Source organism: Paroedura picta, chromosome 10 (assembly GCF_049243985.1).
Source record: "Paroedura picta isolate Pp20150507F chromosome 10, Ppicta_v3.0, whole genome shotgun sequence".
In the NCBI taxonomy this organism is placed as follows: domain Eukaryota; kingdom Metazoa; phylum Chordata; class Lepidosauria; order Squamata; family Gekkonidae; genus Paroedura; species Paroedura picta.
This window is the reverse complement of record NC_135378.1, coordinates 14,066,073-14,092,450: the sequence shown is the minus strand read 5'-3', so window position 1 is coordinate 14,092,450 and position 26,378 is coordinate 14,066,073. Positions and strand designations below refer to the sequence as shown.

Genomic DNA, 26,378 nt, shown 5'->3' with positions numbered 1-26,378 from the left:
ACGTTGTTCCTCAAGCTAAGCTGTGCCAATCGTTTTGTGACTGGCTCCGCCCCCAACCGTGGCCATTTTGTGGCCACCATTTTGTTGCAGCTCCCAAGGTGTTTTGTCAGGATTCCAAATGTGCCCACAGATTCAAAAGTTTGGGGATGCCAGACATGGGGGGACAGAGAGAACAGACCATCTGCTTTTTAGCAAGCGACATTAAAAAAAAAAAAGTGAAAATGTCCAAGATGCTTTTGGATTCCAGTCTTTCTGTGAATGTGAAACTATCGTGTGTCAGTAATTCAGAGCCTGTGCTTTTTCTTTGTGCATAATGCCTAGTAACTGCTGAAGGATGAGGACTTTGGGTATAGTGGGAATACTGGAGGAAGACAAAACAAAACTTAAAAGGATAAAAAACCTATATTTCCCCCTCCCCCCTGAAACACTTTCCCTTTTCCTGTGTTAATTGCATGCACTGATTTTTTTTTCCTCCAAGGGCATTTCTGTATTTTGCATATGCATCTTTGAGCATCCGAAACAACAAAGAATCTCTAGAGATTTATTGTGGCATGAATTTTCATGAACTAGATCTCCCATCGTCAGATGTGTGAAGTCAAAATTACGAACAGTGAACAAGAATGCTTTTGTCCTTAATTGCTGACTTTTTCTCCTTCAGTTCTGTGAGTGTGCAAGTGAATGTGTGCCCGTCCCCCACCAACTGAAGAGCAAACAGGTCCCTCACAATGCCCTGGCAGACGTGCTAAATCCTCCTGAAGATTCAGTCCCAGTCCCACCCACCCACACAGACACACACACCGTTAAAAATTAGATCAGAACCAGTGTCTTGTAGCGAATTCCTGGTTTTCTTGCAAATCCTTGTAGATTCAAATGTAAGTCCAGTGAATGTGGTATCAGATGACTCACACTTAGAAATCTTTGTTGCTCTGTTGCAGAACAACATGGCTACTCACCTCTCCTTGTTGTAGGGTTTAGTCGTCTTGGCTCCCTCCGATGAAGCTGTTCTTGAACATAATGTTTTCTCTTTTGAGGCTGCTTCTGGACTGGCACTATCTATTGGGTAGCCAAATTTGGCCCAGTGGCAGAGGGAAGAGGTTTGGAAAGCCAGTCAAGGCAAGGAGCGCTTAACCAGTGCCTTTGCAGCCTGCTCTCACCTTCCAGCTGAGCACCTTGCCCTTACGTCTGGCTGCTTCAGAGGGAAAAGCTGAGTTGAGCTGACTGCCAGCCAATTGATGTAGCCGCCTCCCCTCTGCTGCGGAAGAAACTGTCACCCTACTTCTGTACACCTCTTGGAATAGCCTTCTTGCCTCTTGTCTCGGTGGAAGGCGGGGGTGGTGGGTGTCAATTTCACTCCCTTCCATGCGCAATGCTTGGTGCTGGTCCCACAACTCTGAGAGTCAAGTCCTCCTCCCCACACACACACACACCTCCTGAACCCTCTCTAGACCTACCTTAAGCGCTACAACTCTATGCAGAAACTAACAGCAAAGAAATACAAAATGGAGCCGCAATAGTCATGGCAAAAGCGTGTGAATACATCGGGCCTAGATTCCTGGGGGTTAAACATGGAGAATACAGAACTGTGGATTCCAGCCATTAGGCTGATCCTGCCTTGAGTAGGGGATTGGACTAGAGGGCCTATCTGGCACTTTCCATCTATGATTCTTCTAGGAGTAAAGCCCATTGTATCCAGGAATACAACAGGTGCTAGACCCTGGGGATAGGAAATAGAGTCCTTTGAAAAGATGTATGCTGCCTAGTACTTGGGTCAGCTGCTCCAAAGTGGGGTACCCCTAGAAAAGGGGTGGCCAAACTGTGGTTCTCCAGATGTCCGTGGACTACAATTCCCATGAGCCCCTGAAGGCATGCCTCAGAGTTGGTGGGAGGCAGCATACAGGGCTTTGCTGGTGGCCTCTATGTCAGACGGGAGGGAGGGACAGCCTAGCAGCTGGTGTGCCACAGGGTCTGTAAGAAGGGGTGGTTGTGGGGGGGGGGCGCTCCCCCTCAGAGAAGACACAGGCTGGCTTCCCTAAGCTCTGTAGGCAGGAGCCATTGCCTCAGGAGAGCGAAGCCAAAGAGCCCCCAGGCACCCCTGGTAGCTCACTCACTTCAGGAGAGGTGTCTGAGGGGCCAGACTGCAAAGAAGCGGCAAAATTGTGGGAAGACAGTTAGGGGTGGGAGTTCTAATCTGATTGGGCAGCTAGTGGGTGGACGGCCAATCAAAGGCATATAAGTGCGAATGATGGACCTGATTGGCCCGTAACCCTTAACACCAAACTCCTCCCACGACTCCCTACCCCTTTTATTTAGGTGCTCATGATTATGACAGATGATTATGTCCCTTTGTTCTGTGCATCAGCAACTGGAAGTGTTTTGCTTGCTGCCCTCAAATCAGTTTCTCCTCTTGCATCCTCATCTTCATTCTCTTCTCTTTGCTTTGTTTCTCTGTTTGACTGGAAGTCAAAGTGGAAAGGGCCATTAAAGGTAAAACGTTCTGAGTGCTTTGTGTAAAGCGCTTTCCTCGTGTGCGTGGACCCTTCCTGCGTGGCTCCTCCTGTCGCTGTGCTTCTCGTGCTCCACCTTCCACAGTTCTGATCTCCCAAGGCAAAACAGAAAGCAGTCATTAGCTGCCCCCCTCCCCCCTGTAGATCGCCCCAGGCAACTGAAGGTATTGGATACCAGGGTTGCTAGTCCTGATGGTGGTTGGAAATCTGGCCTCCAGGTTATAGAGATCAGTTCCCCAGAAGAAAATGGCTGCATTGGAGGGGGGACTCTATGACATTATACCTTGTTGAAGTCCCTCCCCTCTTCAAACTCTGGCTCCACCCCCTAGATCTCTAGGTCTTTCCTGACCCAGAGCTGGCAAACCCATGGATACATGAAACCAGTAGATTCCTAGCAGCAGCTCAGTAGGCACAAGGCTTCTGTGCTTGAAAGACTAAGCTGCCAAAAGAAAATGGGAGGAAACATAACACAAGTAGAGGACCAGTCAGTTGTGGTGTGGTGTAGTGGTTAAGAGTGGCAGCTCCTAATCTTGTGAGATAGGTTTGATCCCCTGCTCCTCCACATGCAGTAATATTAGGGCTCCCTCAGCCTCACTTCCCTCACTGGGTGTCTCTGTTGTGGGGAAAGGAAAGGGAAGGGGACTGTAAGCCGCTTTAAGACTTTGGGTAGAGAAAAGCGGTATATAAGAACCAGCTCTTCTTCTTCTTCTTCAGTAATATCAGGGCTCTCTCAGCCTCACCTCCCTCAGAGGGTGTCTGTTGTGGGGAGAGGAAAGGGAATGTAAGCCACTTTGAGACTCCTCCAGGTAGAGAAAAGCAGCATATAAGAACCAGCTGTTCTTCTTCAGTAATATCAGGGCTCTCTCAACCTCACCCATCTTATGTGGGGAGAGGAAAGGGAAGGCGATTGGAAGCCTCTTTGAGACTCTACCGGGTAGAGAAAAGTGGGCTATAAAACCCCACCCTTCTGTTTTCACCATGCTGCAGGTGCCAGAATGCCCACTTGAATTTGTGCCTTCCTTCCCCAAAACATCAAGTTCCCAGCATGAAGAGCCCTGAGACAGAGCTGACCTTGAGAGACTGAGGGCCTGACTCACGCCTGTGTTTGGCCCACTTGAACTTGTTCTGAATCTTTCCAGCTATTCGAGAAACAAAGGAGGCCTTGGACAACGTGAGCGTCTCCGTGGAGGTGTTGCAAGAGGGCACCGAAAGGCTGCAGGGCAACCTGACTGAAGTGAGGAGCCACCTGATGAACACGCTCACCGATTCCGCATGCGGCACAGCCCAGGCGTCCTCCGTCTGCAACGTCATCCGGAACTCCCTGAGTGAACTCAGCATCCATGCCAACTTCAGCCAAGTAAGAGGGGGCGTGGCATGGGCTCCTTGAGGGTCTCAGTTCTCGCAGGCAGTAGGACAGCCTGATCTGTCTCGTGCCCTTTCAGGGTGCAAGCGGGGGGCAGGGGCTGGGGGATGGGGGGAAGAGGGCTTTGGAGTCTCCACACCCACTCTCCTTCCTTGAGCATGGAGCATTCCTGCCGGGAAACTTCCTGCTGCCTCTAGGCACCTTTTATGCATCAATCTACCAATGGAGGGACTATGTGTGCTCAAAGGAGCTTTGGCTCCTGCATGGCACAGGAGTGTGCTCCCCGATGCTTCATAAGGCAGCTTATTGCAGAGCGGCACGTCTCCAGACCAAACCTGTGAACACCTTTGGAATTATGACACGGTGTAACTTCTGCCACCAAGAAATGGCTGCTCAGGAAGTGAAGCCAGCCACACAATGGTCACCACAGCTTTACTTCAGTCACACAGCGATAATATTTTTGCCATGGTGGCAGCTGCTGCCAAAGCAACATTTCAACAATTCTGCACAGCCAGCCAGAACTCATAGGGGATAATGAGCAAGTTAGTCTCTGAGTAACACTCTCTCTCTCTCTCTCTCTCTCTCTCTCTCACACACACACACACACACCTGTCAATCAACCTCTATCCTCTCTCTCCAATAGATCAATCAATCTCTCTCTATCGTCTCTCATCTCTCTCTCTCTCTCATGTGATTTCTTTACTGCCGTTCCCTGCATAGCCGGCTTCTTTGTTAGCCTTTGTTTTGAGTGTTTTTTTCCTTTCCCATTCTGTACTGCTTTTTATTTTTCTGCTTGATGAATTATGGTGCAAATATACGCAAATATATAACAGAACGTCAGAACCGTTGTGTGCACGCTTTGCATGAAGACGTCGGCAGGTGAGGTCCTTGGCATCTCTCTTGAAAGGTCTCAGGTATGGGGAAAGACGTTTTTCTGCCCTAGACTTTACAGAACATCAGCCAGGGTGTCTCATACACGTGTGCTTTGCTCCCTCTAGTGGCCAATATAACACTATGCCATGTCATGCCTGGCATATCTCCCTTTAATTTCAAACAGCAGATTTTTATGCAGAGAGAGGCGCCAGATTTAAAGTGACCACAAGAGGGAGCAAGACACACATGGAACAGAAAAATAACAAAGCTACAGGACCGCAGGACCAAGTTAAATGAGGATGCAGAAAAGCCTGTGGTTGCAAGCGGCCTGGGCAGAAGTGGAGAAAACATGACATATAAGATGGAACTAACTTGGAAAACATTTCTTCCCCCTCCTCCCCACCTTCTTCCAGTTGCCAGGAGTGAGCCCGCAACTTGCCAAAGTCAATGAAGTCCTTAAAATAGACCTTTCCAGTCTGGTTCAAAAGGTAAGTTTCAGAAAAACTTCCGATTGCCCTAAAAAGCAGAGTGCAAGACGCAGAGGGGAAGATGCATTGCCTGCGTATCCAAATTAACTCTGCATATCCAAATTAACTCTTGCATGTGAAAATATTTGCTACTCGAACTGATATCTTCAGGCATTAGGCCTAGGCCCATGGCGTGTGCACTGAAGTCTCAGGCATCGTCCCTCTGTAACAAGCCGTTCTTATAAGTCCTGGGACGAGAGGGATAGCTTCAAAACGAGATGGGACAAGAATTCCATGGCCAAAGCAGAGGTGGATTAGAAGGAGGCGAGAACAGAGCACAGAAGAGATCCACAAGATCAAATGGCCTATCAGAAACCCCACCTGGATCCAACCACTTCCTGAAAACACTTCTTGGGCTCCAGGAAAGGCGCCAGAAGGCACCATGTGCTCACGGGCACCCGGTTGGGAACCCATGTTTGCTGTTTCCCTTTGCAGGGCACAATTGGGGCATTTCTTCTCTGTGTCCCTCTCCTATGCTGGTTCCCTTAAGGCAGGGGTAGTCAAACTGCGGCCCTCCAGATCTCCATGGACTACAATTCCCATGAGCCCCTGCCTGCATTCGCTGGCAGGGGCTCGTGGGAATTGTAGTCCATGGACATCTGGAGGGCCGCAGTTTGACTACCCCTGGCTTAAGCCATGATTACGGAGGCAGTGCACAGAATGGAGGAGGCAGGCCAAGTCCCAGGGCTTCCACCCACTTAGTGATGCTGCTTAGAATATCTGAATCACTGTGGCCTGGCCATACTTAGGGTGAGCTGATTCCCCTCCCTTCCTGGCTGCCTAATTGAGGGGCGTCTTGCAGCACTTGTCTCCTGGTGTTGCCTCGAGCACCATGGTCTTCTTGTCCTCTCCAGTGGAGCCGTTTCATAGGGTCAGTGGAGCAGCCCAGGTTGGTGGGAGTCATCCATCATGAGGTGGAGGAGAGAGGACATCCTTCAGAGGACATCAGCTCTATGAGCTGGCAGCTCCATCTGCTTGTTTAGTTTTAGTTTAGTTTTGATTTATGTACCGCCACTCATGGCAATTGCCACTCCATGGTGGTTTACACAGTACAAAGCTGTAAAAAATCACAATAAAACCCCATAATTCCCCTATAAACAGAACAATACTTGGCAGCATAAAATGCAAAAAGAATCTCACAGTCCCAGCTCTACTATTCTAGACTAGGCATAACCTAGATCAGGAGTAGTCAAACTGCGGCCCTCCAGATGTTCGCTGGCAGAGGCTCATGGGAATTGTAGTCCATGGACATCTGGAGGGCCGCAGTTTGACTACCCCTGACCTAGATAATATAAGCCCGGGGGTTAATCTCAATGCATAACCAGGGGAGACCCACAGCTGACAACCCTGGTCATCCACCTGGCCTCAGCCAAACGCCTGGCGGAAGAGCTCTGTCTTGCAGGCCCTGTAGAGCCTAGGTAGTTCCGTCAGGGCCCTCAGCTCTTTCGGGAGTTCATTCCACAAGGTTGGGGCCAGGTGAACTTCCCCGGGACCCAGGACAGCCAGCAGATTCCTATCTGCAGAGCAAAGAGCCCTGCAGGGGGCATAAGCAGATAAGCAGTTTGGTGTGAGCCAAGGCCTCCACGTTTTTTCAAATGCATGCTGGAAAAAGAGGGTGTCACTTTTTCCTTAAGGGCATAATTGGCTGCCATTGTTAACATGAACCGGCATCTTGAGCCATGAGAATACAGAGTGTTTGCGGATGTGTGACTTAGCTCTAAGAAAGGACGTCGGTAATCAGACTGGGGGGTGGGAAGTTGGCTTGAAATCTTGACTCTTGGTGTCTGTTCCAGCTTCCCTTTGTAGCCACCTAACCTAAAAATGTGTTGACTGCACAGTTGTTGGCTTGACCTTTTTCTCCCCAAGATGCGCTTGGACATCTCCATTTTTAATTCTAGGGTTATGCAGCATTTAACGACACTCCCGATTTGGTGCTCAATCAAACGAAGAACATTTTATCAGGTGAGAAAGATCAAAGAATTCGTTATCTAGCTGTGATAGTTTAAATGCTTTGCGTGAGCTGGTGTCTTGGTATTCATCTAGCTTTTATTAGCAAAGTCCTTGCCTCTGAAATGAATAAAACAAACAAACACTGTTAAATATAAACAGCATCTGCATTGGCATTTAAATATCAAGTGACTTGCCAAAAGATTGTCTGAATGATTTGTGCCAAGCATTGTTGTTATATTATCACAATATTGTTAATCTTTTAAAAAATGAAACTGGAGTGTGTTTATTGACCAAGGTTGGCTAAGGAAATTTCTAGACTCATAGAACCCTACAGTGGGAAGGGGCCACATAGGCCATCAAGTCCCACCCCATGTTCAAGGCAGGACCAGCCTCAAGCATCGAGGATAAGGATCTGCCCAGCCTCTGCTTGAAGACCGCAGTCAGGGGGAGCTCCCCACCTCCTTAGGCAGCCCATTCCACTGCTGAACTAGACTCCTAGAATCCTTGAGTGGGAAGGGGCCATGCAGGCCCTCAAGTCCAACCCCCTGCTCAATGTAGGATCAGCCTGAAACATCCAGGAGAAGGATCTCTCCAGCCGCTGCTTGAAGACTGCCAGTGAGCAGTCTCCTTAGGCTGAACTACTTAGGCTGAACTACTCTGTCTGTGAAATTTCCTCCCCTTATACCTAGCAGATATCGTTCCCTACATAGTTTAAAGCCATTACTGCAAGTTCTCTCCTCTGCTGCGAAAAGAAACTGTTCCCTGCCCTCCTCCAAGTGACACCCTTTCAAATACTTAAAGACATCAATCATGTCCCTTCTCAACCTCCTCTTCTCCAGGCTGAACATTCCCAAGTCCCTCAGCCTTTCCTCATAGGGCTTGGTCCCTTGGCCCCAGATCATCCTAATCACTCTCCTCTAAACCCTCTCAATTTTTGTCCACGTCCTTTGAGAAATGAGGCCTCCAGAACTGCCCACAGGATTCTAGTTGAGGTCTGACCAGTGCAGTATACAGTGGGACTCTGACAGCTTGTGGTTTTGATGTCATCTATGAGCACATTATGCCCTCAGAAAATAATTATGTTGGGGAAGGGGGACTTGAGGGGGAATTACCTAAACAACATCCCAGAGGAGGGTCACACTCTCCTGGCAGGAGTGCTAACTACAGACTGCTTAGAAAGGGGTGACTGGACTAGATGGCCTCTGTGGACCCTTCCAATTCCGTGATTCTAAGCAAAGGCCTACTGTTGTGCATATAGAAGTGGGAGATGGAACAGAAAATATTGGTGCCGATCAAAGAGATACGTGGGAGAGGGTGACTTCTACACACGACCTCCACTCTATCCCTGCTTGCCATCTGTGCAGACAAACCGTGGCCGAAAGAAACCACCAGGGCTTGTCGCTGGTGGCAACACCTTCAGTAACAGGTGGCCTGGGGTTTGGGCCTCTGCTTCCAGCACCTGGGTCCCACCGTTGACGCTCACGAAGTCCAAGCTTTTCAATAGAGTCTTGTTCCTTAATCATGAGGACCTCATATCTCAAGTTGGTTGGGCAATATCTGGAGATTTTGGGGGTGGAATTTGGGGATGAGGGGATGAGGGACCTTGACAGGGTACAATGGCATACAACCTACCCTCCAAGGCTGCCATTTTCTCCAGGGTAATTGACCTCTGTTTTCTGAAGATCAGTTGTCATAGTGGAAGATCTCCAGGCCCTACCTGAAGGTTGGTAACTAGGGTTGGGTGCTCCAGCGTCCAAAGTGGCAGAAGCAGCCAGCACTGCGTCATGGGGGAGGGGAGGGGAGGTACAAGCGCCGACGTACCAATTGGCACACACACGGAGGCGTGTGTGCACCGACTGGTGCGTCGACACCCGTACCTCCCCCTCCCCGCAACGCAGTGCTGGCTGCTTTGGGTGCAAATGGCCACTTTGGACGCCAGAGTGCCCAACCCTATTGGTAACCCAATTCAGTAGCATTACTTGCACATTTACAGAGGAATGCCCACATACACGTGGCATCTACAGTTCAAAAGAAAGATCCAACATTCGTTGGTGCAACGTCTTAACTCCTACAACTTGAAATGATTCTTCTCTCCCTTTTGAGCAACACTACACAACCCTCCTTAAAACACAAAACACACACCATTAACATTGGATGATGCATTCAGCGTCCAGCGAGGGTTCAGAGTCTGTATTTAGCCCCATAAGCTTCCATTGGGCTCCTCCCAGCTTGATAATTGTTTTAATATTGAATTTGCTTCTTGTATCTTTTAAGCACGGCAGACCTAAACCCATAAGCGCTAGGAAGGTGTGGGCAACTGGACTGGGTGGGTGTCCTCCGAACCCCAGAATATGTATTAACCTCTTTTAATTTTTATTCTTGCATTGTGGACCTGTTTCTGCAAATATATGCAGCTGTTCCTTGTAAGTTTGCTAAAAATAAAGCACAGTCTATGTGTAGTTCTTTCAGGCAAATGAATGCTATGCTTTTTAATTTAAGTAATTTATCCTGGGAAATGTTATATGCACATTCACTGGTTCCTCGGTCACTTTTGATATGCACTAAGTCATTAAGCTTTCCCCATCGTGTCCTTTTCTGTATATGAGTTCTTGTTTTCAGTGACAGAACAGAGCATGTTCTTAATTCACCCTTTGAAATCGGTGCAACTCCAGGGTGTTTGCTTCAGATAAAAGCAGATGTAATGTACATGCCCTGTTCATACATGATTCAAACTTATTTTGCGATCTAAGCTCTGAAATCCCAAGCGCTGCATTTGTGCCACGGTGGGGTCATGCTTGATTAGTTTGGGTAGAGAAAACCCTTTGCTGTGGACCCTGGCTGAGGTTCCTGTGATGATGCTTTATTCGATTTATTATCCACCCCCCTCTGCATCCAGGCTTGGGGTGGTGGGTACATTTCTACAACAAAGTTAAAATCAGAATATAAAATTATGGCAATAAATTATAAAGCTCTATCCCGATGCTTCGGCCCAGTATATCTGGGTGGTGTAGGCAGGGGCAGTCAACCTGTGATCCTCCAGATGTTCATGGACTATAATTCCCATGAGCCCCTGCCAGCATTTGCTGGCAGGGGCTCATGGGAATTGTAGTCCATGAACATCTGGAGGACCACAGGTTGACTACCCCTGATGTAGGGTATTCAGGGGTGGGGGGATGTCCTGACCTTAGGCTTATGCCTGGGGGAAGAGTGCCATTTTGACCTCCCAGTGGAACTTGGATGTTACGTACCTGGATTGCCAAAGCAGTTTTGCACTTAAATTGTGAGAAGGCTGCAAATAACAGTTCAAATGATTATTTTATTCAAAGAATAAAAAGCAGACAGCCTGCCAGAGCATCGGGAGAAAGCAAGACTGACATCGGAACCCCCGTTTGATTCACGGGTGTGTCAGTTATCACGTAGATACTCTCACTCTGAGACTGCAGGGGTTCTTCTCCGTGAATCTGGAATGGACATTACATCTGTCTTTGTCTGGTTTGGGGTTGTGCCCTGTGTTTAGACCGCTTCATTGTGTCATTTCAAAAACCAAAAACTTGGCAGCAGTCAGGTTTACAACAATTATAAGCAGTGGATGTCCTTGGCTTTTTCTAGATGAGATTATCCAGGGTTCCCATCCCAAGAATTTTGAATGTCCTTCTCAAAGGAAGAGTATATTGCAGAGTATCTTGACGGCAAAAGTTGTGACAGATCCCTAGAATCTAAAAAAAGAAACATTTGTTGTTGCTTTTTACGGGCAGAGGATTTTGTGACCCTTTTGCAGGCTCTCTTTGTCAGAATGCCGCTCAAACATCTCCTGCTAGGTTAGGTAGGGATGCAGCTGGGGATAAAGGGGCTTCCTCCAGCTCCTCCCAATCTTTAATCCAGAGGTTTCCCTCCAACAGTCTTCTGTCCAGTTTCCAGCATCTTTGAGGAGCAAGGCCTGAGGATTAAAGCTAGGATGCTTCTCCCCGTTTCCCAGGAGTACCTGAACCCTGGGGAGAAGGCTTCTTAAATCTCACATCTATCCGGTACTTCTGAAATCCTGAGAATAGGAGATTGTAGAAAAGTGCATCCACATGTTACAATGTAAACAACAAAGTAACAGAAGGCCCTTTCTGAGCCTTCTGAGCAGTTTCTTTTTTAATGATAAGACTAATTTAAAGAAGCTTCTGTTCTTTTGGTTCTGTGTTGCAAAAGTGCACAGCTTCTTTTGGGAGAGGGGAACTAACAATAATCCATCCAAAATTGTTAGTTCTTGATGCTTTTTAATAGCCCCGCTTCCCTGTTATCTTTTTGGTTTGTAGTTAGCAATGCACTGGTGTGGGAGGGTTGTGGGGGGGGACTGTATTTTGGGGTCACATATGGAATTTTAAGTAGATATCCCTAGTGTTCATGTTAAAAAATAAAAACACCCAAAAGTGCATACTGCTTTTTGGAAAGCTTGTTGTATGATTGCCAATTGGGGGGGGGGTGTATGGCAGGACATCAACATTTGATTGAGAAATCTGCTTAACAGGGTTTCATAACCATCTCTAGGCACAAAACCCCCATTTAAGAAAACTTTAGTTAGAAAGACCAAAGCTGCAATTCTGTATGGTTCTTATTATTGTCTGATAGGGCTTATATTTTGTGAACCTGTTTGCAACTCCCTGGGGGAAATCTCAGCCTTCTGAATTTTGGGTGATGCTCTGCCTTTTGGAGAAACTCTATGGTTAAAAAAAATGGCTTCAAACCATAGAGTTTTGCCCAAAACCCAGAGTGTCACAACTCCAGCATGCTGACATCACTTCCAGGTGATTTCTTCCTGATCCCAATTTCTTCCTGATCCCAGTGAGTGCAGGAGAGAGTGGGTGGTGGGGGAGGCCTGAGGGGGTAAGGATTGCAATCAAAGTGGCTATTTCTGGATGGGGACATCCCCCTGCTTTCTGAAACCCTCCAAAGTGTGGGGAGCAACACCAAAGCGGGGGTTCCCTAGCCACAGCAGGGGTCCGGCATCCCCATACTCACCTGTCGGGGAAGGGCGGATTAGCTTCCTTCTCCCGGACGTCTGAGTTTCTATAGAGGCAAATCTCTCGCCTGCCTCCTGGGCAGTATTCCACCTTGTGATCTGCCACATGTGGAGAGAGAGAAGGAGCCTTCTCACCACTGGGAGCACTAGTTCACAGGTTTCAAAGTAACATTGTTCTCTTTTTTGCCATAAAGTCACACCTGGTTTATGGTGACCTCACAGATTTTTCAAAGCAAGAGATGTTCAGAGGTGGTCTGCCACTGCTTGTCTCCACCTCACAACCCTGCTGTTCCTTGGAGGTCTCTCATCCAACTACTAACCAGGGTTGACCCTGCTTAGTCTGTGTCACCCAGATCAGCATTTGCCGAAGCGGCCAAAGCACGCCAAAGCACCCAACCCGAGAACATGCAGAAGTACCAAATTCCGGCTCATATCAACATGCATAAGTGTTTGAGTGTGCCCCACGTTTGGTTGCATGTGCTTAAGTGCTCTCTTCCACTGGAGCTGTCTTTGTGGCTTGCTTCCCTTCATGCTGTGCTATGCTTCATGTGGCTGCGAATCGGGAAGTCCTTTGTTAATGCATCCCTTTATCTCATGCTGCTATGTGAGAATTATCCTCGGGTTCGTTTTTTCCCCCCCAGATATCAAAAATGTCCTGGAAGCCATTGGCTCCAATCTCACAGCCTTGACTAAAACACGTAATGTCCAGAAGATCCTGTCAGACTTCAGTTTATATCTTACTCAGAGTGAGACCTACGTTGAGGATTATTTCCCTTTATTGGAGCAGTACGACTTCTACAGGTACGTGCACAACATTTTGGGGATGGCAGGCAGAGTCTGGTTGTGCCTCGACTTCTAGGGCTCCAGTGAAATGACCGCTCTCCCGATTGAATTGGACAACAGTGGCCTGTTTGAGGAAAGTTATTTTCGTGTAGTGAAATCTACAGTGAAACTGGACAGATTTCTGGGCTCCGGACGCAGCGGCATTTCCGGGTAAATCAAATCAGTCTGCCAATTTGAAGTGCCCTAGAAATGTACAGGCCCCAACCAACAAAAAAAAGAACAGTGAGGGATTGAAATGTGGTTAAACTTACCCTGGAGGCGAAGTATAAACTGAAACAGATCTTCTGATGGAGCAATAATAGCCCAAAAGAATAATCATGAGCAGAAATCTGCCAAGCCAGCTCACAGGAGATTAGCCTGCCTGCCCCTTTTAGACCTCATTTGCTGCCTAGAAGATGAGACAGCAGGGGTTCACAAGGCTCAGGAGCATGGGCCAAAGGTAACAGCAGAAGGCAGTCGGAGGGTCAGGCCACGTATTCTCAAGGCAGAGTCCAAAAGCAGGCCAAGGTCGGGTAGCGACAAGAATGGGTGCCAGGCAAGCCAGGCAACTGGGGGAGTGGGGGCTAGTTAGCAAGATTGAGGACATGTTGATCCCCCACTGGCTGCAGCTTCCCTGGTGGCCCAGTTTAGGATCTTCCTCACAAGCCGAGTGAGCCCCTCTACTCGCGAGGAACTCCCACAGGGGCTTATCAGTCTCTCCTAGCATTTCTTTACCAGAGGGGAGGCCTCTGGCTGTGAGGCGTGTTCCCCTGTGCCTGGCCTGTGCCTGGGTCGTGCTCCTGGGGTGCTTCAGGAGACTGGGGGGGGGTGGCTCTGATCATGGGCAGTTCCATGCTGGTGCCCCAGGCCGGGGGGCCCTTCTGGCCAGAGAGTGGTGCGGGTGTTGGCTCTGGGTCCCTTTGGGGAGGCTTGGGGTTTGGTGTCTTTCTCCAATGAGGACTCAACCTTCCGTGCTACCCCTGGGCAACCCATACCGGTGGGACAAGGATGCTTGGGAGCTGTGCCTATTTTTGTATTCCTCGCCTATTTTGCTGGCGTTAGAAACGGGACTGGCATGATTCAAAATATTCCAGAGTTCTTTGGATTTCTGTGTGTCTTTCTTGGCCAACTCTTCCGAGACGGCTGCTTTGCATCCTGCCCTGCACCATTCTTGATCTTGTCTCCTGTTGTTTTGACCAGGTGGCTGTGCTGCTTAATTCTCTGCTGCACGGTGATTCTCATCGTCGTCTTTTACTGCCTGGGACTGTTGTGTGGGACCTGCGGCTATGACAAGAACGCCACCCCCACCACAAGAGGCTGCATCTCCAACACCGGAGGAAACCTCCTGATGGCGTGAGTCCTTTACTCCTTTCCCGTCTCACCTGAGCGAGAATCCAAAGAGAAGCAAAACCTTTGGGGGCAAGCCAGTTTTCCCCATGCGCCGTGTAAGCCTGCGAGTGCCACAGGTCTGTTCTTCAGGCATGGCATTGACTTTTCTCTTCCTGTTGGGTTTGCTGAAGGTAAAAACTTCCACGCTCTCATTCTAGACCAGGGGTAGTCAAACTGCGTCCCTCCAGATGTCCATGGACTCCAATTCCCATGAGCCCCTGCCAGCATTCGCTGGCAGGGGGCTCCCGGGAATTGTAGTCCATGGACATCTGGAGGGCCGCAGTTTGACTACCCCTGGTCTAGACTGTTGAATTCTTTAAGATAATGAGGCAGAGCTGCACAGGCATAGCATATGAAAGGCACACTACACTGAAAGTAAGTTACTGCAAATGATCTTAGATTAACACAGAGTTCCCATGAATTTAAGGAGCTTTCCGCAGCTCCTTTGCGATTGTCCTCAGGGGAAAATTGGTACTTTCATACATATTATAATGGAGTCTCTTCTTTATATTAGCCTTAGAAATAGAAATGGGTTTCTAACACAGTCCCTAGATAATTTTTTCATCTTTGCCTCATCACCTTTCCTCTGACAGATTCTCTTGCTGTTGCAAGAGTTTACCATTGGTTTAGATCAGTCATTCTCAACCAGGGTTGCTCCAGAGTCCCAGAGGGGTTACTCCACTGTGTGTGTGTGTGGGGAGACTTAATTTTTTTTTAATTTAACTAACCTGGGGAGGAGCCAGGAAGACAGAGTGGCTTTCTGCTCAGCTGTCTGGTCTGCGGTGGCCTTGTTGAATTCACACTCCATGGAAAAGGAATGGGAGGGAAGAGCTGAATCTGCTGCTCTCATTTTCCCCAAGTGTAAGGGGTTTGCTAAAGAGTGTGTTTGTCAGATTCAAGAGTGGATGCAGCTTGGTGTTGGGCGTTTCCAGCATGGAGAGCCCTGTTTTCCTGCCATGTAATGCGATGTCACCTTCATGTTTATCCAGGAGGTAGAGCATCTGGCATTAAAATACACGCAGTGCACCTAAGAGGCTCGTTTCCATAGGGGAACACAGGCCCCAGGCCCCTTGTTGCCGTGGGGAAGACAGGGCTGTCAAGTAATACTTTTTAAACCAGTTGGAGAGTTAAAAGCCTTTAACAGATTGTACTAATCACAATATAAAAAGAGCCTTTAAAAAGGCATTTTAAAATCTATGTGCGGTCCCAGAAGTGGGGGGAGGGGGGGAGCTGACTTGGGGAGAATTTCTATAAAAGAGGGGAGGGAAGTCACTGTCTTGTGTCTTGATTTGCATGTCAAAAAATGGCCGGTGTGCTTCGCCTTTCGAATTCTGCAGATTTTCACTGTACTTGTCATGAATTTAGTACATTTTAACTCTGCTTCACCCAAGGAGATCAGGGGGGAATACGTCATTATATCTATATTTTTAAATTGAGCTGTTTGTTTGTTGCCTTGGGGAATCTAAGTTCGATTGAAGGGCAGCATGCACGTCATTTCAATGACTAAACTTATGGTTTATCACCCTCACCATTTTATCGTGACCCCAAGCCTTGTGGGGTAGGTTAGACTGACTAGCCCAAGGTGGGCTGAGTGAGGATTTGAACTCAGATTAAACTCTGACCACTATGTGAGTTTTCCTTCATCCTGTTGCATCCTGAAATTCCAGAATTATACAGTTTCTTTGCTCTGAGAATTTCAGGAGTGTAGTCATTCTGCTGTCTCCACCCGGCCCTCAACAGCTAATTTCAGCTAATTTCATACCTCCGCTCACTACCTGTGACATATGGATCCAAGCATGCAGCTGAACTAGAGTTGGTATTCTCTGCAGGAACCAGAATTTTTAACCAAGATTTAATTTGGGTTTAAAAACCCAGTTTGTGGAGGGAATTCTTGCTGCGGTTTAGCCACACACCTAGCAGGTCACCGGAGTTAAATTTTCAGCCTGGATTCCTTCATTGCGCCCCATTTGGGAGCATGCTCGGGCAACAAACAAACCAAGTTCGTTCATATTGAGGCTTAATGTCAGCTTTATGTGTCACTTGGAAGTAGGGTTGGGTGCTTCGGTGTCCGAAGCGGCCGTTCGCTCCGACGCAGCCAGCGCCATGGCGCTGGCTGCGTTGGGAGCGAACGGCCGCTTCGGACACCGAAGCACCCAACCCTACTTGGAAGCACCATCTATCTTTTGTTTTCACCTTTGGGGGTTTGTGTAACAGCTGGCTTGCTTGCAGTGGAAATGCTTCTCTTGCTTGTTTCTCTGAAATGCTTGGTTTTCGCCGTGTTGTCATGATAATATCTGGGCACTTGGGTTTCAGTTTGCCTTTGTCTCAAGCAGCTCCATTCGTTTGGTGTCCTTCAGGGGCGTGGGCTTCAGCTTCCTCTTCTCCTGGGCTCTGATGCTGATAGTCGTGGTCGCTTTTGTTACGGGCGGAAATGTGGAGAAGTTGGTCTGCGAGCCCTTTGAAGACAAGGCATTATTCAAAGTAAGGCCCTCCAGTCCAGATCATTCAGCGATCCACCACAAAGCGCCATCTTCCACATCGGACTATGAAATCAACCAATCTCTGCATACATATTGATGACTCTTTTTATAAACTTACTAGGGGCAAAGCCCGTTGTCTCCAAGAATACAACGGGCGCTAGAGCTTGGCAGTGGGAAGAGGAAGGCGAGTAGTTGTCCAGTCTGTAAGGGCAAGGGGTTGAATGTTGAGGCCTACTGCACAGGGTTGTTGTGCAGATGAAACAGGAGACAAAAGAGCCAGTTACCTCTGCAGAATAACGCTGTGCAGTTTCCTCAAACCTGCAGAGGGTCGCAAAGAAGAAAAACACATGGCTTGGCTGTGTCTAACCCCTGGCCAGAGCAGTATTTTAAGTGAAAAGGGGCTTTTCTGTGGCCTCCCTGTCAGCCAACTGTTTGGCAGAAGGGAAAATCCCCCCCCCTCAAAAGGAAGGCCCTCACGCTCCCCTGCGTTGCTCTTGGAAAGGCCTCCCTCCCCTCAGTCAGGGCCTGTCAGAGGCTCCTTCGCAGCAGGCCTGAAGGGAGGGAGGGGAAGGAGCGCACTCTGCAGCCTCCTGCCAGCTCTATCAGGGTTCTGAGGCAATTTGCAGTTGGACATGGCAGTTAGGACAGCCTTGGCGCAAAAAGGGCTGGCACAGCCTCTGTTCTCACCCCCCTTGGCAGCCCTACTGACCTCCTCTCCCTGCGGTGGTCAGGAGCAGACTGGCAGCCAGACTGGGCTGGGTGAATGGAATTTTGGTCTGTCCTGGTGAGGGGCCAATAGGAAGGCGTTTCGCGTGACTCCCCATTGGCTGCTTGGCCCTGGATGGACACTCGGAGGGCCCAATCAGGAGCCGCTTTGCGGCTCCTGCTTGGGCCCTCTGAGTTTTTATCCTAGACAGGGCCCGCCCTAACTCCTCCCCAGGTGGCCTTACTCTTTTATTTAACCGCAGGAGCGGTTAAAGATTTGGTTTTTCTACATTTCAATTTTCCTTGCTGGTAAGTTCCTGCTTCTTGGGGAAGGGGCTCTGTTCCACTTGTGCTTTGCTCCCTTTAGTGGTTGATTTGAGGTTACAATGATTTATGTCCAGCATAAAAACCTGCAGTTTAAATCCGCAAGAAGAGATGCCGGTTATAATCCTTCGTAATATAAAATTACAAAGAGCCTCTTGTGGCGCAGAGTGGTAAGGCAGCCATCTGAAAGCTTTGCCCATGAGGCTGGGAGTTCAATCCCAGCAGCCGGATCAAGGTTGACTCAGCCTTCCATCCTTCCGAGGTCGGTAAAATGAGTACCCAGCTTGCTTGCTGGGGGGTAAACGGTCATGACTGGGGAAGGCACTGGCAAACCACCCCGTATTGAGTCTGCCATGAAAACGCTAGAGGGCGTCACCCCAAGGGTCAGACATGACCCGGTGCTTGCACAGGGGATACCTTTACCTTTACCTTTAATATAAAATTGGCCACTAGAGGGAGGAAAAAACAATGTAGAACAGAAACCCCGAAGAAATGGGAACTTTCAAGCAAAGAAAACGAGAATGCGGAAAAGCCCTCTATCTCTGCATTGGACCTAAATGGTTGGTCATTGTTATTAGGCCCATATTGCAGGTGTAGGCTTAAGGCCAGTGAGGGGGAGGGGGTGATCCTTGCCTAGCCTTACATGTGAAGTTCAGAATACAGGTGAGATTAAAGCTCTGCAATTACTGGTTCAGTGACTTACTTGGTCCTATCTGTAAGTGGGGTTTTTTAGTTGGGAAGTAAGGATGGGATATGTTAAGTGTCCTTGCTGAGAGAGAGAGAGATATGAAAGTAGCAACAGGGATAAAGATCAGCAAGTGTGACAGTCCTACAAATTAGGACCTTGCAGGAGGTGTTCCAGATCTAGAGGAGGGGCATGGTTCTGTGGAAGAACCTCTGTTTTGCATGCAGAAGGTCCCAGATTGGTAAGTGATGAGAAAGACTTGAGGCCCTGAAGCACCTCTTTCAGTCTACATAGGCCGTACTGATCTTGATGGACCAAGGATCAGAATAAAGTAGCTTCACGTGTGTGCTCTCGGGCTCCTCCTGCTAGCTGCAGTTAAGCGGAGCCTAGCTGATGCTGAGTGCCAAGGCCATGCTGCAGAAGGAATAGCAGATGAGCAGAGAAGCCCACCTTTCACTGGTATTCCTTCCTTGAGGCACCCTCCCCCTCTTTCCTTTCTGATATGCCCCCCTCATCAAGCTTTGTAACTTCAGCGATGTCCAAGCTGGAGGTAGCTGCTGTTACTTGGTCAGGTACACAGCAATGTCACATCAAATTGACCACTAGAGGGGGCAAATTGCATGCAGGAAAAAGGCCTCCAAAGTTATAAGGACGTGAAAATGAAGAGGAGGAAGAGGCAGAAGAGCCCATAATACTGGACAGAGGCGACCCCAGAGTAGATTTTTCTTCTTCTTCCACCTTCCCCTGAAAAATGTTCTGCATGCTTACTTCCCTTAGTCAGCAGCAGCTGAGGAAGGGAGTAGTTTGTGAAACTGGACCACATTGTGATAACAAAGTCTGCCTAAATATTGTGAAGAGCAGAGACAGAGAGCTGCCCTCCATCGAGCTCTTTTTGAGAGAGCTCCAGGGAAACGTCATGCATTAAGGCCAGGCCCTGTTCACAACCATAGAAAAGGGGGGGGGCATGGTGGATGGGGAGACTTTGGCAGAAATGTTTATATTTTGCATGTGATTGAAGCTGCCAGGGTTTAAATGTGGAGAAAGCTTGAATTGTGCTCTTGTGTTCCAGGTCCTGGATACTCCCTATTTGCTGAATCAGCACTGGAAATACTATCTTTCTGGCATTATTCTTAAAAATCCAAATATTAACTTGACATTTGAAAAAGTTTACAGGTAACTCGTTCGGGTTTTGTCCTGCAATTAAGTTTTCTTTGACTGATGTCCCCCATGAAATTGTTTGAAAGCTGACAGGGGTAGGTAAACCTGTAGCCCGCATGGGGCCTGGTAGGCCGGAGAGAGGGCTCCCTTCTTGCGCTCACAGTTTCTCTTAATAGGGGAAGGAAGAAGGCGGTCAGTGCCTGCCTTGTTTTAAGTATGCATCCCTGTGCAAGCATGCGAGATACAGAATTCATGGGGGTTTTGCAGGGGGAGAAAAATGGAGGTGCAGAAAGGTGAAGGGAGAAAATGGGGGTGCAGAAGTCCCCACTCCACAGCTTTGGGACCCTTCCCCGAAATCGAGGCCGTCTTTGTTTTGCAGCATTTTGATGCTTTTAATCTTGGGATTTATGGCTAGAAATTCTCCTAGGAATCTATAATTTGCTCATTTTTTTTAACCCTTTGTCTGACTTGAAATCTTAGCAAGGGTTTCTCCTGAAACAAGAGAGCACATTCTGTGTAGGGGTGGCCAAACTGTGGCTCTCCAGATATGTGTGGACTACAATGACCATGAGCCCCTGCCAGCATGACCACTTGTCAGGGGCTCATGATCATTGTAGTCCATTGACATCTGGAGAGCCACAGTTTGGCGACCCCTGTTCTGTGTTCCGGTTCAGCAAAAGGTTAAAATGAGTGATTATTGATTCCTAGAGAGGCACACCACGGTGTATGTCCACAGTTATAGTGAGAGAAAAATTGCAGTAGTGGGCTAATGGTTTTTAAAAGGCTGTCTACAAACAAGTGCAATTTTGTGAAATGATATTAGAGCAATTGTGTGAAATGAAAACTTGCCTGACATCTTCTTGTATACCTTGGAAGACATTCAAAAGGCTGAGCAAAGAACTGGATTTATCTGCTGCACACGTTTTTCCTGCTTGAGTCCTCTTGATACGTGTGTAGGATTATAGTGTACAACTTGAATGAGAAAGTGTCTGTTTAGATCAGGGGTAGTCAAACTGCGGCCCTCCAGATGTCCATGGACTACAATTCCCAGGAGCCCCTGCCAGCATTCGCTGGTTCTTCGTTGAAGGAGACGGTTCATCAAATACAAAATGTACAGATGGCAAAATGCAAGCTGCCACTTACTAGGAGAATGGGAGGCAGCTCTTAATTTTATCTCCCTTTTTCATTCCATTTGGTAATTTCAAATGGTATTTTAAATACAGTAACCCTTACAGCTCAAATTGTTTTGGAGAATAAGCACCTTCAAGACGTATCAAATACGATGCATGGCTCCAGTTCAAGCAATGAGGCGGCTTTATATGAACTGAATACTTACTGGGGGGGGGGGGGAAGCAAAATTAGTTGTCATCTTGAAAGGCAGGGTTGATACCAACTTTGTTTTGGAAAAGCCATGTATGGATTTCAGTTTTAGGCTGTCTGACACCAGGCTGGGAAAAGACGGAAGCTGTTGTGTGTCTGTTGTTTGTGTACAGCCCTTCCTTTCGGTTGGGGTTGACAGAGCTGGGATGGGAAATACTTGGAGATTTGGAGGGTGGACCTGAAAAGGGTGTGACCTACAAGGCCACAGAGTTCACTCTCCGAAGCAGCCATTTTCTCCAGAGGAATGGATCTCTGTCATTCAGACATCAGTTGCAAAAGAGGGAGGACTCCAGGCCCCACCTGGAGGTTGGCAAACCTACTTCCAGGGTCCCACATCTGGGCACCTTTGGTAGTCAGCATTATTTATCAAGGAACATGTTTTTATACCCAAATTGTATAAATAGAAAAACCATTAAGAGCTTCCTTTGATTCTCCTAATAAGTTGCAGCTTGCATTTTGCCATCTGCACATTTTTGAACATATTTCATTAATTGCAGGATTAATTGATGGCTTTCACCCAAAGCTTTGTTGCTACTGTTCTGAGAAATACACATATTAGTCTATAGCTGTTATCCAGAGAACATCTGAGTGTGTCCACCAGAATTTCGGCTTTCCCACCTTTGGATGACCCGTCTCTGTTTCTGTCTCTGTGCTGAGTTGTTAAATGCTTGGGATGCTTTTCTGTCTTTAAAAGAAAGTGGCATTGGAAACTGCTGCTGAAGAAAGAATGGGGTTGTTGTTATATCTGAAAAATGGATCTCGACAATTGGCATCTTAAATTCTGACCATTTCTGCACAAGGAATTTCCCTCTGCCCGGATTCTTATTGTTCGCGGATTTTAATGCTGCTTCCTCATGACATCGGCAGCAACCCATAGCTCGAGTTTTCATCCCCTTTGCCCCTCATTGAGGGAGAGCAGGAGAATCCGCTTCCCCTTTCTTGTTGCAGTGCACAACGAGGTGTAAGCTAATTTTTTTTAAATGCCATGGTCCGTGTTGCTACGGGACCACAAAGCCACATGCCTGTGTATCAGTGGAGATAAAATGTACTGCCCTGTTCTCTTCAGTGTTCACAGTAATATTGGGAGCAGGCAGCAACCCTATCTCAAACACATTTGTGTTTCTGTTTTCTGGCAGTAGGGCATGAACAGGGAAAGAAGGGATCGTTTGGTGAAGCTGACCTTTCCCTATTAGCATGGTTTCTGTGTTCTATATTTTTAATATTTATTGTGAACACACAATCATTGGGGTCCCTTTACCATAGCTAGCCTATCAGAAATCTACTCAAATGTAAATTGAGACCATTATACAAATAATCCTGAAAAGAAATCTTGAAAAATGTGGCATGATCCTGTAGCAACACGAAATTTTCTTTTAAAAAAAAATTAATTTTGGGACTCAGGGGAGGGTAGGGATGTTTCAGTCCCCCAAACCACCGCTGAGAGGGAATTGGTGGCTTATGTTAATTGACAACCCAAGGATTGGGTGGGAAACCTGCGGGTTGTCCATGCTTCCATCTTCTCTGCTGCCTTGTCAGGAAGGGAAAAGCTGCGACAAGATGGCAGGAGGTCTCGCGTCAGTAAGTGGCCAAATGCGCGATTTACAATTGCGTATTTGCAAGTAGGAAGTGGTGCACATTATCCACCTCCATGCAGAAATGGTCTCGGGCTTTTAGTGGGAAATGTTCCCATTTAAAATTGGTTGCCCTAATGAATGTGTTCTTTATGTGTTTCTGTAGTGACTGCAAAGAGAACAAAGGGATCTACCCCTCACTGCGCCTAGAAAATCTGTTTAATATCTATGAATTTTTGAACGTGAGCATGGTAAGTTTGATTCAGCTGGAATGGGCATGAACCACAAAAATGCAGCTTGGTTTTTGGGCAAACCACAAACTGAGCCATGAACCCAGTCAGCTTGCACATGAACCGAACTGAGTTAATGTCGTGGTTCGGTCCTTGGTGGCTTGGGAACGGGACCGAACCCCGCCATCAGAGGCGCCCGCGATCACGGAGGTAGGGCATGGTGATCATAGGCAAGCCGGCAGCTGGGCGCCCCACCCGATCGTTGAGGTGGCAATGGCCGCTAAAGAACCTCAATGTCCCCCTCCACCTTTTGACAAGGGCCCGGAGATGGCCCTTTGTTCCAGGAAAATGGGCCATCAGGAACCCCGGAAAACCTCGCATATGTGCATGAGTCATGATTGTATCAGCATGTTCCCTCCGCAAGTACTGGGTGGGGCAATACAGCCTAAGGAGGTGGGTTTTGTATAAAAGGGAGCTTCCACCTGGAGTTCGGTGGAAGCTCTTACTCCACACCAGCGGACTCCACGTTGCTGAAATAAAGCTTGTTCCTGTTGTATCGTTCACCAGGCCTGGCGTGACGTTTTCTTCAAAGGGGCACCCTGTTTTTTCAGTTAGCAAGCGGGTTCCCGACATCGTAAGAGCTTCCCACCGAACTCCAGGGTCGGCATCGCATCCGAGCGCTTATCGGGACGGATCCAGAGATGGCGTTTTCAAGCAACGGGGCGGTCTCGACCCCCACGAACCCCGGGAACATGAGTTTAATGTCCCCGGGAGATTTCCTCCGAAAATCGGGGGGCCAGGAGCAGCTGTCCGGGACCCCGAGACCCTCGGCAGCGGCGGCCAAGGGAAGGCGCCGGGCCATGGGTTTCCCAAGCACGGCGGGGAGCGCGCCGAGGTCTGGGGGGTTGGCCCCAACCTGGGACACCCAGCTGAGGCAGGCGCTTCGCCCGGTAGGACCTGAGGAATCCCTAGAGGACCTGCGGCGGGCCATAGCGGACTTGGCCAGGCGCTTGCAGGCAGCTGAAGCCCGTGAGCAAGCTCGAGCCGGGCCCGGGGGGACTGGTAATACAACGGCGGAGGGGATCGCGTCGAGTGAGGACGTCTCCAGCGACGAGGACGAGCCCGGTACTGGTGAGCGGGCCCCGGACCCCGACCCGGAGCAGTTTTCAGTCCCGAGTAGGCGAGACGGCCAGCGGAGAGGCGAGATAGCAGAGGATCTCGGGGGAGCGGGTGAGCCGACGGGGCGGCGAGAGCCGGACCAACGCAGGAGCGACGTGCAAGGCAGGGAGCGGCACGGCGTCGTTGGGCAAGTTGGTAGCCGGTGGAGCGGAGCAGGACGAGACGGCGGACGCCGAGAATCCCGGATCCGGAGGGGGTCGGACTACTCTCCAAAACGTTCCCCCCCAGAGCTTAAGGCGCGTTTCGACGGGACGCCGGACGACCTCCCGCAGTTCCTCCTCCACGCGCTGACGCATGCCCGGAGGTATGGAGACCGGTATGAGGACTCCGAGGACTTGGTCTGGGGGGTGGCCTCGTGTCTCCAGGGCAAGGCGGGTCAGTGGTACCTAGGGTTGGCCGAGCGCGGCGACCCGGCAACTCGGGACCTGCAGGACTTCGTGGTCGCGCTCCGCCGACGATTCCAGGACCCCCAGGCTGAGGACAAGGCAAAGAGTCGGATCAAGGGACTTCGACAGGGTACTAGGGGGGTTATGGACTATATAGACATTTTCCGGAGGGAAGCAGGCAAGGTGTTCTCCTGGAACGAGGAGACCCAAATCGAGTACTTCCGGGAGGGCCTTAACCCGAAGCTCAGGGAATGGGCCGTGATCAAGGGGACGGAAGAAGATCTGTCTACACTGGAGGGGTGGTGTTTTGTGGTCGCCAAGCTGGAAGCCAGCCTGGGTTGGGCCGCCGCACCCCCCCGGGAGGCCAAAGGCGGGTCAGCCGAGGCGCCGAGACCGGGCCCCGACAACTCTCGCCCCAAACGACCCCCGAACCCCGAGCGGGAAAGGAGACGCCGGGAAGGTCTGTGCCTGAAATGCGGGGGGTCAGGACATTTCGCAGCAGCGTGCCAACGGCAAGGGGGGGAGGACCGCGGGCTCTCCCAGGGGGGAGGTGCGACACGCCCCCAGCAGGCACGCCGGGCGGAGGACCTCCGCAACGAACCGGGAAGCGCCCAGGCGACGGGAAACGGCCAGGACCTGCTGTAGACGGCGCCGGGCAGCAGGTCCCGCGGTGCGAGGGAAAACCCCTGCAGCATGAGGCGCGACCTCCGAACGTGGTAATTTTAGAGCTCCGGAACCCGGAGAACGGACTAAGTTGGGTGGGGGAGGCTCTTTTGGACTCTGGATGCGACCACAGCATGGTCCACCCCCAGATAGCCCGGGCTTTGGGGCTACCGAAGCGCATTCGGAAGGTTCCCCTGGTTTTCGTCCAGATGGACGGCAGCCCGATTCAGGGGGGACCTTTCGGGGAGGAGGTGGGTCCTATCGCCATCCACATAGGGGACCACCAAGAGCTGCGGTGGCTGATCCAGGTCCCCGTAGCGGGATATCGGGCGGTGTTGGGCCTGGATTGGCTGAAGGAACACAACCCCGTGGTGGACTGGCGGGCGGGGACCCTGAAGTTCGACTTGACGGTGGGTGCACGGCATCGGGTCCCCCACGAGAATTCCAGCCACAAGAGGACGGCGGCGCGTCCCAGGGGAGCGGCGGCGGCGCAGCAGGAGAAACCAGAGCCCGAGGTCCCGCCAGAGTACCGAGACCTCGCAGCCGTTTTCAGCGAGCGGGAAGCGGACGAGCTACCCCCACACCGCCGCACGGACTGCGCTATCAACATCCCAGAGGGGGCGGTACTACCCAAAGGGCGCATCTACAAGATGAGTGAGGGTGAGCTCAAGGACCTCCGGGAGTTTTTGGGTAAAAATCTGGCCCGAGGTTTCATCCGGCCCGCTTCCAGTCCCATGGGAGCTCCAGTCTTGTTCGTCCGGAAAAAGGATGGGTCCCGACGGCTGTGCCAGGACTACCGGGGCCTCAACGCCATCGCAGCGGGGAACGCTTACCCCCTCCCGCTGATCCCGGATTTGCTGGCCCGGCTGGGCAAAGGGACTCTGTTCACTAAGCTGGACCTAAGGGAGGCGTACTACCGGGTACGCATCCGGGAGGGGGATGAGTGGAAAACAGCGTTTAACTGTCAATTGGGACAATTCGAATTTAAAGTGATGCCGTTCGGTTTAAGCGGGGCACCTGGGGTTTTCATGAGTCTAATTAATGAGGTGTTGCAGGACCTTCTGTTTCAGGGGGTGGTGGTTTATTTGGATGACGTCCTGATCTACAGCCAAGATCCCCAAGAGCACGTGACCCTGGTGAGGGAGGTGTTAAAGCGCCTGCTGGCAAACCACCTATACGTGAAG

The 26,378-nt window shown here is 49.7% G+C and overlaps 1 protein-coding gene across 8 annotated transcripts in view; it reads left to right on the top strand.

Annotated features, from left to right (window-relative positions):
* The window catches only part of PROM1 (prominin 1), a 122,145-nt gene that overhangs the window by 62,969 nt on the left and 32,798 nt on the right, over positions 1-26,378 (top strand). For all 8 annotated transcript variants that reach the window (XM_077301070.1, XM_077301067.1, XM_077301066.1 and 5 more), the window contains 8 exons: positions 3,644-3,861; positions 5,154-5,228; positions 7,166-7,229; positions 12,864-13,023; positions 14,245-14,397; positions 16,791-16,914; positions 19,697-19,800; positions 22,903-22,987. In XM_077301070.1, coding sequence (XP_077157185.1) covers positions 3,644-3,861; positions 5,154-5,228; positions 7,166-7,229; positions 12,864-13,023; positions 14,245-14,397; positions 16,791-16,914; positions 19,697-19,800; positions 22,903-22,987 — 983 coding nt within the window. The remainder of the gene's footprint in view (positions 1-3,643; positions 3,862-5,153; positions 5,229-7,165; positions 7,230-12,863; positions 13,024-14,244; positions 14,398-16,790; positions 16,915-19,696; positions 19,801-22,902; positions 22,988-26,378) is intronic.